General features: G+C 43.9%; 7 protein-coding genes across 7 annotated transcripts; 4 read left to right on the top strand and 3 right to left on the bottom strand.

The window, feature by feature from the left end:
• Positions 1-400: 400 nt before the first annotated feature.
• I203_101935 (uncharacterized protein) lies at positions 401-2664 on the bottom strand (the record flags this gene model as incomplete). Its single annotated transcript, XM_019146442.1, has 12 exons — positions 401-656; positions 741-948; positions 1016-1145; positions 1202-1270; positions 1336-1470; positions 1590-1667; positions 1736-2024; positions 2104-2200; positions 2255-2310; positions 2375-2442; positions 2505-2577; positions 2633-2664. The coding sequence occupies 12 exons, from the start codon at positions 2662-2664 to the stop codon at positions 401-403; spliced, it is 1491 nt and encodes a 496-aa protein (XP_019003975.1).
• Positions 2665-3169: 505 nt separating this feature from the next.
• Positions 3170-3744, top strand: I203_101934 (uncharacterized protein; the record flags this gene model as incomplete). Its single annotated transcript, XM_019146441.2, has 2 exons — positions 3170-3350; positions 3434-3744. The coding sequence occupies 2 exons, from the start codon at positions 3170-3172 to the stop codon at positions 3742-3744; spliced, it is 492 nt and encodes a 163-aa protein (XP_019003974.2).
• Positions 3745-4699: 955 nt separating this feature from the next.
• On the top strand, positions 4700-5198 carry I203_101933 (uncharacterized protein; the record flags this gene model as incomplete). Its single annotated transcript, XM_019146440.1, has 2 exons — positions 4700-4897; positions 4980-5198. The coding sequence occupies 2 exons, from the start codon at positions 4700-4702 to the stop codon at positions 5196-5198; spliced, it is 417 nt and encodes a 138-aa protein (XP_019003973.1).
• Positions 5199-7076: 1878 nt separating this feature from the next.
• On the top strand, positions 7077-8400 carry I203_101932 (uncharacterized protein; the record flags this gene model as incomplete). The annotated part of the gene is made up of 4 exons (XM_019146439.1): positions 7077-7490; positions 7603-7711; positions 7780-7867; positions 7977-8400. The coding sequence occupies 4 exons, from the start codon at positions 7077-7079 to the stop codon at positions 8398-8400; spliced, it is 1035 nt and encodes a 344-aa protein (XP_019003972.1).
• A 1805-nt stretch (positions 8401-10205) lies between these two features.
• On the top strand, positions 10206-10734 carry I203_101931 (uncharacterized protein; the record flags this gene model as incomplete). The annotated part of the gene is made up of 3 exons (XM_065516985.1): positions 10206-10213; positions 10323-10430; positions 10590-10734. 3 exons carry the CDS (start codon positions 10206-10208, stop codon positions 10732-10734), a joined length of 261 nt encoding a protein of 86 aa, XP_065373803.1.
• Positions 10735-11244: 510 nt separating this feature from the next.
• On the bottom strand, positions 11245-12739 carry I203_101930 (uncharacterized protein; the record flags this gene model as incomplete). Its single annotated transcript, XM_019146437.1, has 4 exons — positions 11245-11955; positions 12016-12150; positions 12214-12389; positions 12502-12739. 4 exons carry the CDS (start codon positions 12737-12739, stop codon positions 11245-11247), a joined length of 1260 nt encoding a protein of 419 aa, XP_019003970.1.
• Positions 12740-13198: 459 nt separating this feature from the next.
• I203_101929 (uncharacterized protein) lies at positions 13199-13468 on the bottom strand (the record flags this gene model as incomplete). The annotated part of the gene is made up of 1 exon (XM_065516984.1): positions 13199-13468. One exon carries the CDS (start codon positions 13466-13468, stop codon positions 13199-13201), a length of 270 nt encoding a protein of 89 aa, XP_065373802.1.
• Between the last annotated feature and the right edge of the window lie 566 nt (positions 13469-14034).

The raw sequence follows: 14034 nt of genomic DNA, 5'->3' as shown, positions 1-14034 counted from the left end.
AGAATGTAAAGAATCATTCTCTCAAAAATAGTATCATTTGCTCCTTGAGCGCTTCAGATTACCTACCACTTTCATGACTATGCATAAATCGATTGATCGTCTGATGAATTGAACGTGATCCTACTACAATTCCCCTTGGTCCCAATATATACACGATATACCATCCATCTATTCATGACGCTCGTCGTAGGTGATTGTACGATGTTCATACAACCGAAGGAGGAGAGGGGAGAGAAGACGTTACATTACCTTTATTTATCCAGTCAATCACTTTTTTTCTCTTCGCATTCACGAGCACAGCCAGCCAAATCGGACCAGAAATTAGTTGATCACGCAAGGTCATGTGCGACGGTGGGGGATGAAGCGAAAGACAAACCGGAAGGACATAGCGTGTGAAGATTTAATCAACTTGACCTTTCAAGTCCACCACTCTATATTTACTGATACCGGCCGCACAAGCCGCATGCGCTTTACGACAATCCCATATCCTCTCATGTAATGGGATCGGTTTGATGGACTTCCAAGGATTGTTTGGTTGAGCTGAAGCTGGCTGGACGTAGATAGCCGCATCGTGAGCTTGGAGGAATGTATCGGTTTCTTCTTCGGAATCAAATGCTAGTGTTGCTGTTATGTACGTTAAGGTCAGAGTCATGTATCTGTACAAATGAACTTTGTCAGCAACTCTGTACTATGACATTGTAGGGGAAACAGGATTTCTTTGAAGAGCAGCGCATACTCACCCCTTTGACATTATGGCCAAAGCAGCTATCCTTTCTCTTTCAACGAAATGATCCATTATATAACCACTCATATTCGGCGCGGTAGTGAATAACCTAAAGAATCGAACATAATTTGATGTGGCCAACGCAGCATGAACGTCTAAAGCATGTTTCACTCCAGGATCGGATTTTTCAGTCTGGGTTAGCTGAGCCAGGAGAGTAGCCATATCTAGATTGGAGAACGAGGATCAGCGAATGAAGGGCTAACCGAGTGGATGAAATGAGAGGCCAGTCACCACTCCTGTTCCTTGTATGTAGCAGATACATAATCCTATATGACAAAAATTCTTGCGGGTGTCCCTTTATGCCTAGTTCGTATAGTTGCCTTAACATAGTCTGACACTGATTATATTCACCGAGGTCTTTCTGCAATAGCATTTTGATATGAGCGAGTTACGTCATCAGATATGGTGGGGACTTACTGCTTCCAGCGCGATACGAGCGTGGATTTCATATACTTCAACTGTGAAGTCGTTCTTTATCCGCTGTACCTATTTGATATCGAGCCTACAGTCAATTGCTGTATACGATCTTGGAATGATGGGTTCGAACTCACTGTTAGATCCTGCCTCATACTCTTAAATTGATCCAACGCATACGCATAATTATGATTATCCTTCCACTTCCTCTTTAGCAGTTGCAATGTTTGTTGGAGGATATGTAAGGGTCGGACGTCAGCTGGATTAGGTTCCTAGATTGAAAGCGGTCCGTCAGCAGATGTTCGTCTAAACTGTAACAGAGCGTATGTAGAGACAATTCGAAGGATATTGTATCCTGTGTCGTCAGTCCTCCAATAAGAATTATACTTACAGATGTCAGTCGAAGATACGACTTCTCTAATCTTGTGCTCGTTCCTCGTATTGTATGCTTATCCCAATCAATCACGTTCTAACAAGCAGATCAAATCCCATCCGTCAGCAAATATTGATTGGATAGAAAGTACAGCAACTACTTACAGGATCTACCTCCATGACTTCCTCTCCCGTATAACCCAGCCCGATTTTACCTCTCATCTTACGTTTGCCTACCTGACCAGGGACCATACCTAAGCCATTCAACGATTCGTCCGCCTCGCCACCTCCAAACCACCTGTCCACCCCACCTGCGATCGACGAGGAGCCGGACCCGTAAGCGGCAGGTTTCTGGAATCTTGCTGCTCGTCTGGCTAACGCTTCTTGCTCTTCAGCTGATGAGGTGAAATGGTAGGGTGTAGGGAAAGATGATGATTTAGCTGTCCCATCATTCCTACAATTCACGATGTCAGCTTAGATATCTGCTTCAAGCAGGTCATGGTACGATAGGGGACCACAAGGCTCTAGCTCACTTTTTCTTTTTCTTCTTCTTTTCCGATGCCGTGGATGTACCTGATCCGCCCGCAGCTGGAGAAGACAGGTAAGTTGAAGGATTAAAAGACGTACTTGCTTGAGCCGGAGTGGGTTGAGGTGGACCAAACGAAGTGGTCGTAATGTTTATACGAGGTGGTAGAGGTGGTAGAGGTACGTGAGTTGTCCGTTGAGTCTGGGCCTTGAGTCTATGGTAGATATGACTTGATCAGCTTGTCCCAGGATGACTGGTTAATGATCCTTGTAACTGACGCATTCAACTCCACTTTACTCCAATCAGTCGTTTTGATAGTCCCATCAGCATGGGCTTTGAACAGTATCTATTCATGCAACATCCATCAGCTTCGACACGATATACTTCTTTCCGGCTAAAGGTAATCACCTGCTTGAGCTCTGCATTCACCGCATCCTTATTCGAAGCTGTCGCTTTCGATAAACATTGTTGAACCCAAGACCTGCAAAGAAGTTCATCAGCTCTTGTTGACCTGATTGCGGGGGAAGAGAGCTCACTTCAGTTCCGGTGGCCATGCTGATGAAGACATGCTGTTTTGTAGGATGGCTTGTGACGATGAGTTGAGCTTTCGGTGGGTCTCATATGTATCAATGTGTCAACATGGAAGCGAGAGAGTGAACGAGTGAACAACCAAACAACTCAGTCTGGGCGAGGTGAATGGGTGTTTTTCGGATAAAACCCAGTAAATCCACCAGCCATCAAATCAGGTTTGTAATGGATCCTAATTCCCACTTGAGTCAATGACAAATCGTTGTAATGACAATTACAATCTCCTAGCAATCTTCCAATACGTCACTCCTGCTGTGCCTGATCGTCTCTGCATCTCCCATCCCCCATCTCACATTTAAATACTAAAATGCTATCTCGCCACTCCAACCTCTTCCAGACATCTTTCTGCAACACAACAAAATTCTATAATATCGGACACAACCACGACCGCAGATACTCACCCGACCACCCGACTCTTCTCAAATCAGACGCCCATATAAAGCAATCAACGCATCTACTGTATCCCTATAATATCCTTATAACCAATGGCAGCAGTTCGAACAATGATGTCTGCCGTCCGAGAAGAAGCTGCCGTGTTGACATCCGAGATGGCAGTAGCAGCCCGTTCAGGTGGACTGGAAGTGGTGGAGAGGAATGTCATCATGGAGATGAACCCTGTAGCTGTCAGGCAGGCCGCTGAAGCTAGCATCAAAGAAGCTATAGCAGGTGAGCAAAGCCTTAAATTCTACACTCCTCTTACTTATATCCGGAGTCTGTGGTCAAAGGCTGAATGTACATCCTCGGTATAGGAGAACCATCATTACTATCTCAACATCTCTCTCATATCCCTACCCAATCTACAACCACGACCACGACTTCTACCATATCCACTACTTTAAATTCCATATCCGGCGCTACGTCCTCATCGACACGCACATTAGTCACGCAAACTCTCGAGGCGGATGCTGGAGTTACTTTGAAAGAAGTGATGTCCAACGCTCTGCAGACAGGAGTTGAAGAGCAGATGGATGAAGTGGCCGAAATTGCAAAAACCCTGGTGGAAGGTAAAGGTCCTGTGGGTGGGATATTGAATGAGGGGATACAGGCTGGTGCAGCGTAGAAGGAAATCACACAGAGTGTGTGTGTTGATGTTCAGCTCGCTTTCCAGGCGAAGTTAGATTTTCTTTTTAATGGAAGAGCTGGACCTTTCTTGAGTGTCTGAATATGTTGGATTGATCCTGTAGCAATTGCTACTTACTTACGGCCGGATCATGCATTCTTTACTACTGAGTCACAAAATCCGAGTTTGACCCGAAGCAACCATACTTTTGGGCTATTTCTGATAACGATCTTTTGGTCCAGACTCGTTCGATAGGCTTCTCGACGTATATCTACTGAGATAATTGGAGATACATTCCCGTTCCGGACGGGAAAGAGTGAGTGACTTCTTAAGTGAGTTCATGATATGACGGTCGGTCATTCGAGTTTAATCGTTGACAGTAACTCTCTAAAAGGTATTACTCGACACGGTGACAAACAGGCCTACCAGCATGTGACTGAAAGACCCAAAAATCCGTCAAAGGAAGGGAACATTCTGACATCTCACCTTTCTCTGCACATCCGTTATCTTTGACTGATAAGGCATGGGAGGCAGAAAGTCTATGCATAGCTCACAGCATGTAGAAACGCCCAAACACGAGCGGAGTTGATATTTTGATTCTGCTTCTTTGCCCCGGTGTGTAACAGAGAATCCATTCATTCTATTCGTGATTGGAAGATAAACACCACAACTGCTCACCTCTCAGGTTCACAGCAAGTCTTCGTTCTTTCGTTCCGACATGAACGTTCCACTTTGTTGGCCACCCCGCGAGGATCGGATCGGAATAGAATACGCATTTCTCGCATTTGTATATATATATGGATATAGATACTGAAGGATCACCATCGTCAATCGCTGATTTGATAACCACAAACATTAACAAAATTGAATTTCTCAGCATATCATTGAACGAAATAAAGTTAAATTCAAATCACGGATTTTAGTTGTAAAACGAACAGTTAACAGTCAAACAAGTATGAGTAATAACGGTACTACCCAAAACCAGAGTACACTACCATTCACTGATCATTCACAGCATTCACGTCCGTTGAGGAGGTACAGGACAGGTCCCGACGTTCGTGAGAAACGAGACGCCATGGATGCTGCTGCGAGGGAAATCAGCGAGGGATGGAGAAGGGCGGAAAGTGATCATAACAATTATTGGAGCGAGATGGTAGGTGAAAGTTGGCGTTGGCGTTGGCATTTGTATGACTTTACGACTTGTATGATTGCTGACCGCAGAGTGACGTGGATAGGATGACCAAACTTCAGCGCCTGAGATTCGAAAACCCACCACTTCCAAACAGTCGTCAGATATGAGCACAAATGCCAGTGAGGTTTTCGATAACTTTGATGAGAAAACGAAATCCCAACAAACAACCTCCATGATGTCTTCGCCTACCACCACGAGCTGGAAAAACAAGATAAGCGCCAAAATTTCAGATTGGAGTACAAGTATAGGTGGCAAACGTTGATCTACATGGTCTGTTCCTCGTGGTTTCAATTGGTCTGTTGTTTCCCGAGTATATCGTGTTATAAGGGGGTAAAAGGTTGTCGTTCGATCCGAATGAATGTCATCTCAGTCAGATTCATACAGTACATATTTGAAATATGGTTGCACCTGCTTGATATCTACCTGATCTACATCTATCCAATGCATTCTACTATCTCCCCAGAGTCGGTTTTCAACTTCTTGTCAGTAAAACTCAGAATGGGATATACATTTTCACCATGAGCGTGTTATTGTTAGAATCATAAAACTGAGCTTCGGATGCAAAATCATGAAAGCGCCAGTACCGGTTGCGGTCACCGCGTTACAGTACTCGCACAAGCTTCAGGTTAGGTGGTCGATACGTTTCGCCGTTTTCGCCGTCCAGTATAGTGTCACGAAATGTTTCACTGATACCCCTTCCTGAAGAATGGATATCCAAGTGTCAATCGTTAGTAGGTCAGAACAGCATCGCCTCTTACCATTCTATACCTTACTAGCCTTGCTAGAAGATGAGTCATTTCCCTCAAAAGGAATCACGAGCTTACATATCGGACCAAGAATGAGGTCTTGTTTATGTCGTTGTTAGATCCTCGGTAATCGGAGATATGAAGGGTAAGTCGAGGTTGATTGATCGAGAAGACGGCAGCAAGTCCTTTATGATGAAATGTTTCACATTGAGTGCCTATTCCTGATTAATTTTGTGTATCTGCGTGTTGATGGACGATTGCGGATCATACATAGGATAACGAGGTTGTTTGTCCTTGTGTCTACCCCTCAAAACATTACTTCTACCGATTGTTTCGGGTTACAACGAGTGCATTCAGGGACATCATGATCCGATTGATCCTGTTAGGATCAAACAAGTTTGGGGTCTCCGTGTTTTATGGTTGTATGACAGCATACAAAAAAAAAAAGCACAACTCCTCACAAACCTTGAAACCGATTCAACTCACTCATAAGATCGTCTTTACACACAACACGACATTATCAGAGAAAAGAAATTCGAAATTTAGGCGAGTTCCCGAACTTAAAGGCCAGGACGCCGATCCCTTGATTCCTTCCAGCTTCGCGACTACAACAATTACCGTGTAATAGTTGAAGAATTGCAACATAAACATTTTGCTTTCGGATAGGGGATAGGATAGATTTTCTCAGAAGAGGACAGATCGATATCTACACAACCCAGAATCAGGGGTTTTGAGCCATACTTGTAAGAGGGAGAACGGACGAACACTACAACATAGACCAGCATTAACGCCTGACTTTGTTTATACGTGACCAGGTACCTATATGATCCATGCCCATTTGATAAAGTCTATAAAGTTTCACCACGACCTTCTCGGCAACTGATTTGATTTGTTGTGATCAGTCGTCATCCTTCCCTTCCAGAAGATCAAACACATACATATATAGCGATAGAAAAGTGGGGCGGATAAAAGTGGGGTTTCTATATTTCGTGAATTTTCAGCGCTTTCAACAAAACCTACAAAAGTACCTAGAACCAATACCAACACCAACACACCTTACCTCGCCCATGCACCGAAGGGAAGGAAAGAGAAGAACAAAGAAGTTTGAATTTGTGGATAGATAAAAGGATCATCGTCTCACCCGTGGTCATTATCATCACCAACAACGCATACCCTCTTTTGGCATCTCGGATCTGCAAAGGGTGTCCTAGACCTTGCTGTTCGACCAGAACAGATTAGCTCTATAGTCCATGTATGAAAGCGATATCTTCCCAATCTTACCATTCGAGATCCCGTCCACGGATAATTCTCTTCAAACTCAATCAATTGGAGCAACAATTTTCCTTTCACACTTACAAATTTACCCACATCATCTGTGAAAGACACTTCTCAAAATGGTATACAACCCTTCGAACCCTTCTAAATCCCTTCCTACACCGGATTACACGCCCGACGTCACCCCCGCTTCGTCCCCTGTTCAAGTCACTTTTGATATCTCCCTCATCATCGGTATAACCGGCTCGGCAGGTTTGGTAGGCACCGACTTGGTTCACCTCGCTCTCAGACAGGGTCATACAGTTCTAGCTATGGATATAGTCTCTCCTGAAGATGATGAAAACGTCAAATTACCCAAAGATTTAGAAGATTATGCTAAAAGCCGATATACATACAAGCAGATTTCGTCATTGGACTACGAAGGGTATAAGACCGCTTGTAAGAGTGCGAGATGTAATGCTTTGGTGCATTTGGCGATGATTCCTAATGGGGCGGATGTAGATGGGAGGTTTGGGATTGGCAAACCACAGTATGTGAGTTGACGTCTGATCACTTGATCTGATTGCAGTTGGAGAGAAAATTCTGAGGATGGACAAAGGTGCGATGATGCAAAGATGTTTGCTGATCCCCAAAAATCGTCAATAGGAAGTACACAATTCCAATGTGGCAATGTCATGCAACACCCTTTCGATCGCTGCTGAACTAGGGATCAACAGAGTAGTTCTAGCATCTAGTGTGAATGCGGTCGGGATGTGTAAGTGGAAATTTGATCTATCTAACTCCCAGGCAATGTAAGCTGATTGGGTATTGTATTCGATATAGTATTCTCCCACAGACCTACATTCGATTATCTACCGATCGATGAGAAACACCCTTGTAGACCTGAAGATGCCTATTCGATGAGTAAATAGTGAGTTAAGCTTTCATTCACAGCTTCATCCGTTCATCTTCTCTTCTGACGGTGAGATTCCTAATCCCCAGGACACCATGGCTAACCATTGTATCCCTATTCGTATCAGCTTCTGCGAACTTCAATCCGACTCATACGTCCGTCGTTATCCCTCACTGCGAGTCGCATCACTCCGATTCCACGGTGTTGTCCGAGAATCCAACGTCAGCAGGAAATCGTTAGATGAATTAGCGGGATCGTGGAAAGATCTATGGGGATGGGTATCTTCCCCTGCTGTATCACGTGCATGCCTTTTAGGTCTGACTTCCTCCACAAGATGTTTCCCTGAGGGTACACATGAGACTTTTTTCATCGTTGCTCCTACCATCTGTCAACAGACGTCTACTTTGGATTTACTTGATGAATATTATGCGGAAATAATCAAGGAGAACAGACTAAAGAAGAGTATCAGAGGTAATGAGGGTTTGTTCGATTGTGGAAAAGCGAAGAGGATGTTGGGGTGGGAAGAATATGGTTTTTGGTATGAGGAATGAACACTGGACTGAACATGAAATTTAGTTCAGCTTACATAGAGGAGTGTAAGAGCAAGATAAACAGCTGTATTGCAGAGTGGATGGTACAGGAAAAACGAAATTAGTGGACGGTTGTTTTGTCAAGATTAACTTAAGTGTTTGTTCTTGTTCTTTCTACCTAGGGATATTTGGATATGGCTTTGTCGCTCGATCATCACGGTATCAGTGGAAGTGCAATAGAAGTCCCAAAGGATGTAGAGATGTAAGAAATATAAAGGTAAGAATGCAAACTAAATGCATGACCCTGGTTTTGCTTCAGCTTCTAATTTTTTTCGCTTCAACGTCTCAGACTCATACTTACATCTAAGATCCTTCCATCTTCCTCTTTTCCTTACTCAACTCTTCTCTGAGATCCAAAATACTTTTTAGCCATCTCTGCTTTCTCACCTGTATAAATCATTATCCAGTGACCTTCTCGGTCCCTAAACACCACCTCATCCTGGGCGACTTCTTCGGGTATTTTACCCTTGATAATCTGGCTATGTCCGTCCGTGAGACGTATTTCCAAATAGATCTATCAGGGTTGAGAATGGGGACAATCTGTTCATGCGATTCGTGCGCTTTTATCTTGCGTGTCGGAAGCGAGTTTGTAGGTTTGGGAATGAGATTTGATGTTGAGTCAGGAACAATGGACGATGATGACATGTTCATTGGTATATTCGAGTACGATACAAAGTGAAGGGACGGTACAGGTTCTTTCCTTTCTTTCGTGATTGATAAGGTGGCAAGATGCTGAAGCTGAATCTGAAAAGAAAGAGAGGAAGCACACAATGACAAGCAATCCTAACGATGTCTTGCGTTTCTGGATCTTGCCCTCAGGTGTCATGGGAAATAAAAAGGATGACAATGATGATAAAGGCTTCACACTTTGCTTCGTCGTACTTCCTATGAAGTGTACAAAAATACGCCTTTCTGAACAACCAGACTGCAAGTGAATTAGGCTTAGATGTCGTCTCAACGTCATTTTCATGTATGTGTTATATACCGTCGACAAGGCCGACTTGTACAGAGCCGTACAGTGCACCTAGTAGATCAGATAGAATTGATGCATGGTATAGTATATCTCCTTTACTCTTTGAGAAGCACTCGAACGAGCAGAATTATCAATTGCTTCGTTGTTCGTTTGTAATGAGAACAGTGCTGAGCAAGTCAAGCACTAACCACAAATCACATCCTGGTTCTGGAGCAGAAGATATAGTAAGGCGATCGTCATCAGTCTGTTGATCGAATCAGAAGTCTGTAAATTAACTCATCCCTTATATCGAATGAGAAGGCAATTTAATCTCATACAAATCATTGAGAAATTTTGGTCTTCTCACATCAATCAATATACTCAATTTGCATTGGATTAATCTATTCTTGCATTCAAGTGGCATGATTTAGATTACTGAATACTGTAAATTCAGAATAGAACGAAGAATCTACATTACAACGTTCATCTTAAATTCGATCGCTCTCCTGATCGCTGCACAGAGCAGTACGCCATTCATCATTCGAACGCATGAGGTTCGAAGGTCCCCAGAGACCAGAGGGGACAGACTGGAAGTGGGTGATGCTTTACATCGTTGGTGTCGGTGCTTCGATGAGAATTGCCGAGAGACTTTTCTTTTGGACAGCCAAATGTATAAATGCTGTGATTCACTGTACTGAATCTTTCGTTTTCCTCCCTCTCAATTCGCAAATCATACTGGGACCACGTCAGATAACAACTATCGAAAGTCAATTACTAGTATCAATAAGCTTGCTATCAGTATAACTCATCAGAAATGTCCAGGTAAATATGATTTTACTATGATCATGCCGTACAGTATCCATTCACTGTACCGTACATAATTTATTGATGTACAAAGTTGAGGGACTCGCTAACACTGCTTCTGAAACAGTAGTTCCGATGAAGCCCCGAGAGAATCCGACTCATGGGATCCAACCAACGCTACTCAATTGGAAAGTATCAAATCGAGTTTGGCAACGAGGGGGTTTCAAGATGACCAGTGAGTTGGATCATTTCGAGCCCACACCAAGATCGAGGGTTTTTTTCCCCTACTTGTATTGTACTGTACATATATATGATCTGTGAATCAAAAATTTGCGATATCAAGGAATGAAAACGTTACTTACTCTGCTCATGCTACTGAACTGTTATGATCTAGAGCAAGAGTCGACAGATTGAAGGTCAATTTCCCTACTGGACAAGGTATTACTTTCGGTGCAGCAAGGAGCTTCGCTCTGTCCGCTGCCGAGGGGTCTAACATAACTCCAAGTCAAGGTACCTCAAGTACCGCAACTCAAACTTAGACTTGGGAACAAGGAGGACGGTATTAGCCCTTCAGCTGTTCAATATGTTCGATGTTAAAGTACTGTCCTCGATGGACGTATGACCTAGTAATAAGTAGTTATACTGTAGAAGAGGTAATTCACCTGGTTGATGACCATCACTTAGTATATTTGATATGCTATCTGCGATTTATGCATTTTGACATACCTCCGACTTTACTTTGATGAGGTATTCTCGAATTGGGTCAATATCCAGCTTCGCACTTGAATCGCATAGACTGTAGTGGTATCATTTCAACATGTTTATAAGTTTATATAATCTCGTATGATAGTACACCTTCGCTCTACCTCGCAAGGGGAACAAAAATAAAAGCATATAGGAAAAACGAAGAGTAACCAAAAAAAAAACAAAGGACAATATTGTGTTGAACAAGGTATCAGATCGAACACCAGACCAAAACAATCGTGTATCAATTACGTATCTTACAGTCCGTTTCCCACTCGGATCAAAAATCGTCACCATCCTCCCCCTCATCCTCTCAAGTGTGGTTGTTGCTGGAACATCTGATGATGGTGCATGTTCATATACCCGGGATGTTGATGTTGTTGATGAGGATGTTGCGGTGGAGGAGCATAGTAAGGGTAACCTTCTGGTCCCTGTTGTTGGGGTGGTGGATGAGGTGGTTGATAATATTGATGATGGGGGTTAGGACTCAATCCCCCTTGTCCAGGCGGACCACCTTGTTGGTTCTGATATTCCGGTGGCATGTGGAACCCAGCTGATAAGGGTGAATGTAAAGTTGGATCGATAATTCCGCCGGATGAAGGATGTCCCTGAGTGTTGGGCGAAGCCTGTCGATGTATGTCAGGAATTTGAGGTACAGGTGGGATGTCCAATTCGGGTAACACAGGCTGCTGCGATTGAGTTGAAGACGCTTGTCTCTTCTTACTTGGTAATCTCTTTTTAGGTCTGGCGGACACAGGTGTACCTTGACCTATCGAAGCAGCAGCATCGGCTTGAGCTTGAGCGTGTGTTTGAGCTTGACCCTGGGGTTGAGCTTGATTGTGCGAAGCATGCTCATCGGATGCGGCTTGAGCAGAAGCGGCCATCGCTGCTGATGCAGCTGCGGTGAGTTTGTGAGGTCGAATAGCAAGTCCACCGTTCTTGGCCTTGGTGGGCGCGACTGGTCCGCCTAATGGCTGACCATCTGGACCGAATCCATCGGGAGCGTTGAGACATGCCTATGGAACAGGATCATAAGCTGAGTATGAGACTCGCATGTGAAGATGAAATTTACTCACCTGGATCAAGTTCTTTCCTTCTGGTTTTTGTACAAGCGGCTGAAGCTTGGTGGTAGTGAATGTATACACCAATCCAGTCTCGGATACAACGAGAAGTAGCACCTGTGTACCGGTAAGGATGGACAACTCGTAGGCCTGAATGGGTCATATCCATTGAGCATTCGATATGGTATAGTCTCGTAGGGCGACGTAGCTCACCTTCTTCATGATACCAGCTTTTCTCTTGGAGAAAGTGATATGTCTTCTTGATTTGTCATTGATATATTCAATCTTGATCTTTCTTCTACTTGGTTCACCATCTTTCTCGACGTAAGTAAATCCGCTTGGTCCTGCTTCTCCCCTCTGCCTTTTGCCCGATGGTCCTTCAGTCATGTCTGAACGATATGATCTAGTGGTCAGCTGATACCCCGAGAAGTGATGAACGGTCATACGAGTAGAGAAGATATGATCGTTTTGTGAAAAGGCGAATCAGCAAGGGTGACTCACCACCATCATCGTCATCCTCATCATCACCCTCCAATCCAGTCTCAGTCTGGAACATATCATCTACGTTGGAAGGTATATCACCTCCCAATGCACTTGCACCGGCACTAGTAGGTGGTTGAGGTGTGACTTGTTCAACTGAATTCGAAATGGCAGGAGTGGCGATGGAAGAATCTAATAGTGCCCGAATGTATGACCATGAGTTGTAATCGTGTGGATGAGGGTGATGTTGTGGGATCATCGCCAAACGAGAGTCAAGGTGGTTTGTAAGACCACAGTGGCAAATGATTAAGTTGAAAGTTGATCAAGAGACCGAAACAGCCCATTTGTGTGATATGATAGAATGAAAGGAAATGGAAAATAAGATGAAAGTAAAATGGATAAAGTGGGACGAGAAATGGGAAGGGACCGAGGGTGAATATATATGTGTGGAACATGTATTGTGTGATGGATGATTGGGTGTATGTCCCGACAGAAGATAGAAGATGGGAAGCATACGAAGTGACAAGGGGCAGCCAACCATGTCGTCGAAGCGAGAGGTCGTCGATGTACACAAGATAGACGGGGAAAGAAGATCAACATGAGAGGGGAGGACAAACAAACAAATCATTTAGTCAGCTTAAATTCTTCTTCCTTCTTTTTCTGTCATCTTGCTTATACAATCCCACACATTCTCGGCCATCAAAAGAGAACACAGGTACTAACCTAAGATACTGTCCTTGTGATCATGATCTTCATCTTGATCGTGATTTGTGAAATCTCGCATGTCCACCCCTAACCCTTCCGCGCCACCGAAATCGTGAACCATGTTGAGATCCAGCTCCTGATCGTCTTTACCATCTGTGATATAGTCTTCCATCGTGATTGATACGCTCCTTGCTGTATGAGATGTAGGCGGAGGTGCGAGCGTGGGTGTAAGACGAGGCGCGAAAGGGTCAGTCGTTGTGTTGTTGTTATTGGAAGTCTCCATTCACGCGTTCGAGACTAAGATCGAGTCGAATCCTCGATATAGGATATACGATATACGGTATATAAGAGATGAGTGGTTGAATTATTCACCGGTCTGTTTGAAAAATCATCAATGCGTTGATTGTGTGTGCGGTTGATGATATGGCAATAGGAAGAGGCGAATTGAGCAGATCAAGGATGTTCCCGTCAGCAATCTGTCCTTGGGAGCAGCCTAGTAGCAAGAGACACAGCAATAATCAAGAGGCGCAGTTAAAGAAGAAGAAGAAGATGATGATAGGTGTAAGATCAATGTTTGTGTATCTGTTTATTTGTTTGTTTGGTTCCAACTTGTCCAACTCTCTTGTTTTCTCGTTATCCCATCACCACCATGTCAACAACGCGTCCATCACCCATTCATTCATCACGTCGCGATACGCATCTCTCGATGAACATCGCCATGCATCTATCTCATGCACGCATGCATGTAGGTTTGATGCATGATGAGTGGAGGTGGGGAGGTGGGGATGAAGATGGTAGCGATGAAACGCTGTGATGTTACCACTCTTGGGTGGTTTCTTCTTTGGGTAT

The sequence above is a fragment of the Kwoniella mangroviensis genome (genome assembly GCF_000507465.2).
Source record: "Kwoniella mangroviensis CBS 8507 chromosome 1 map unlocalized Ctg01, whole genome shotgun sequence".
Classification (NCBI taxonomy): Eukaryota; Fungi; Basidiomycota; class Tremellomycetes; order Tremellales; family Cryptococcaceae; genus Kwoniella; species Kwoniella mangrovensis.
Note: the sequence above shows the minus strand (reverse complement) of the source record. Positions and strands in the feature narration are given on the sequence as shown.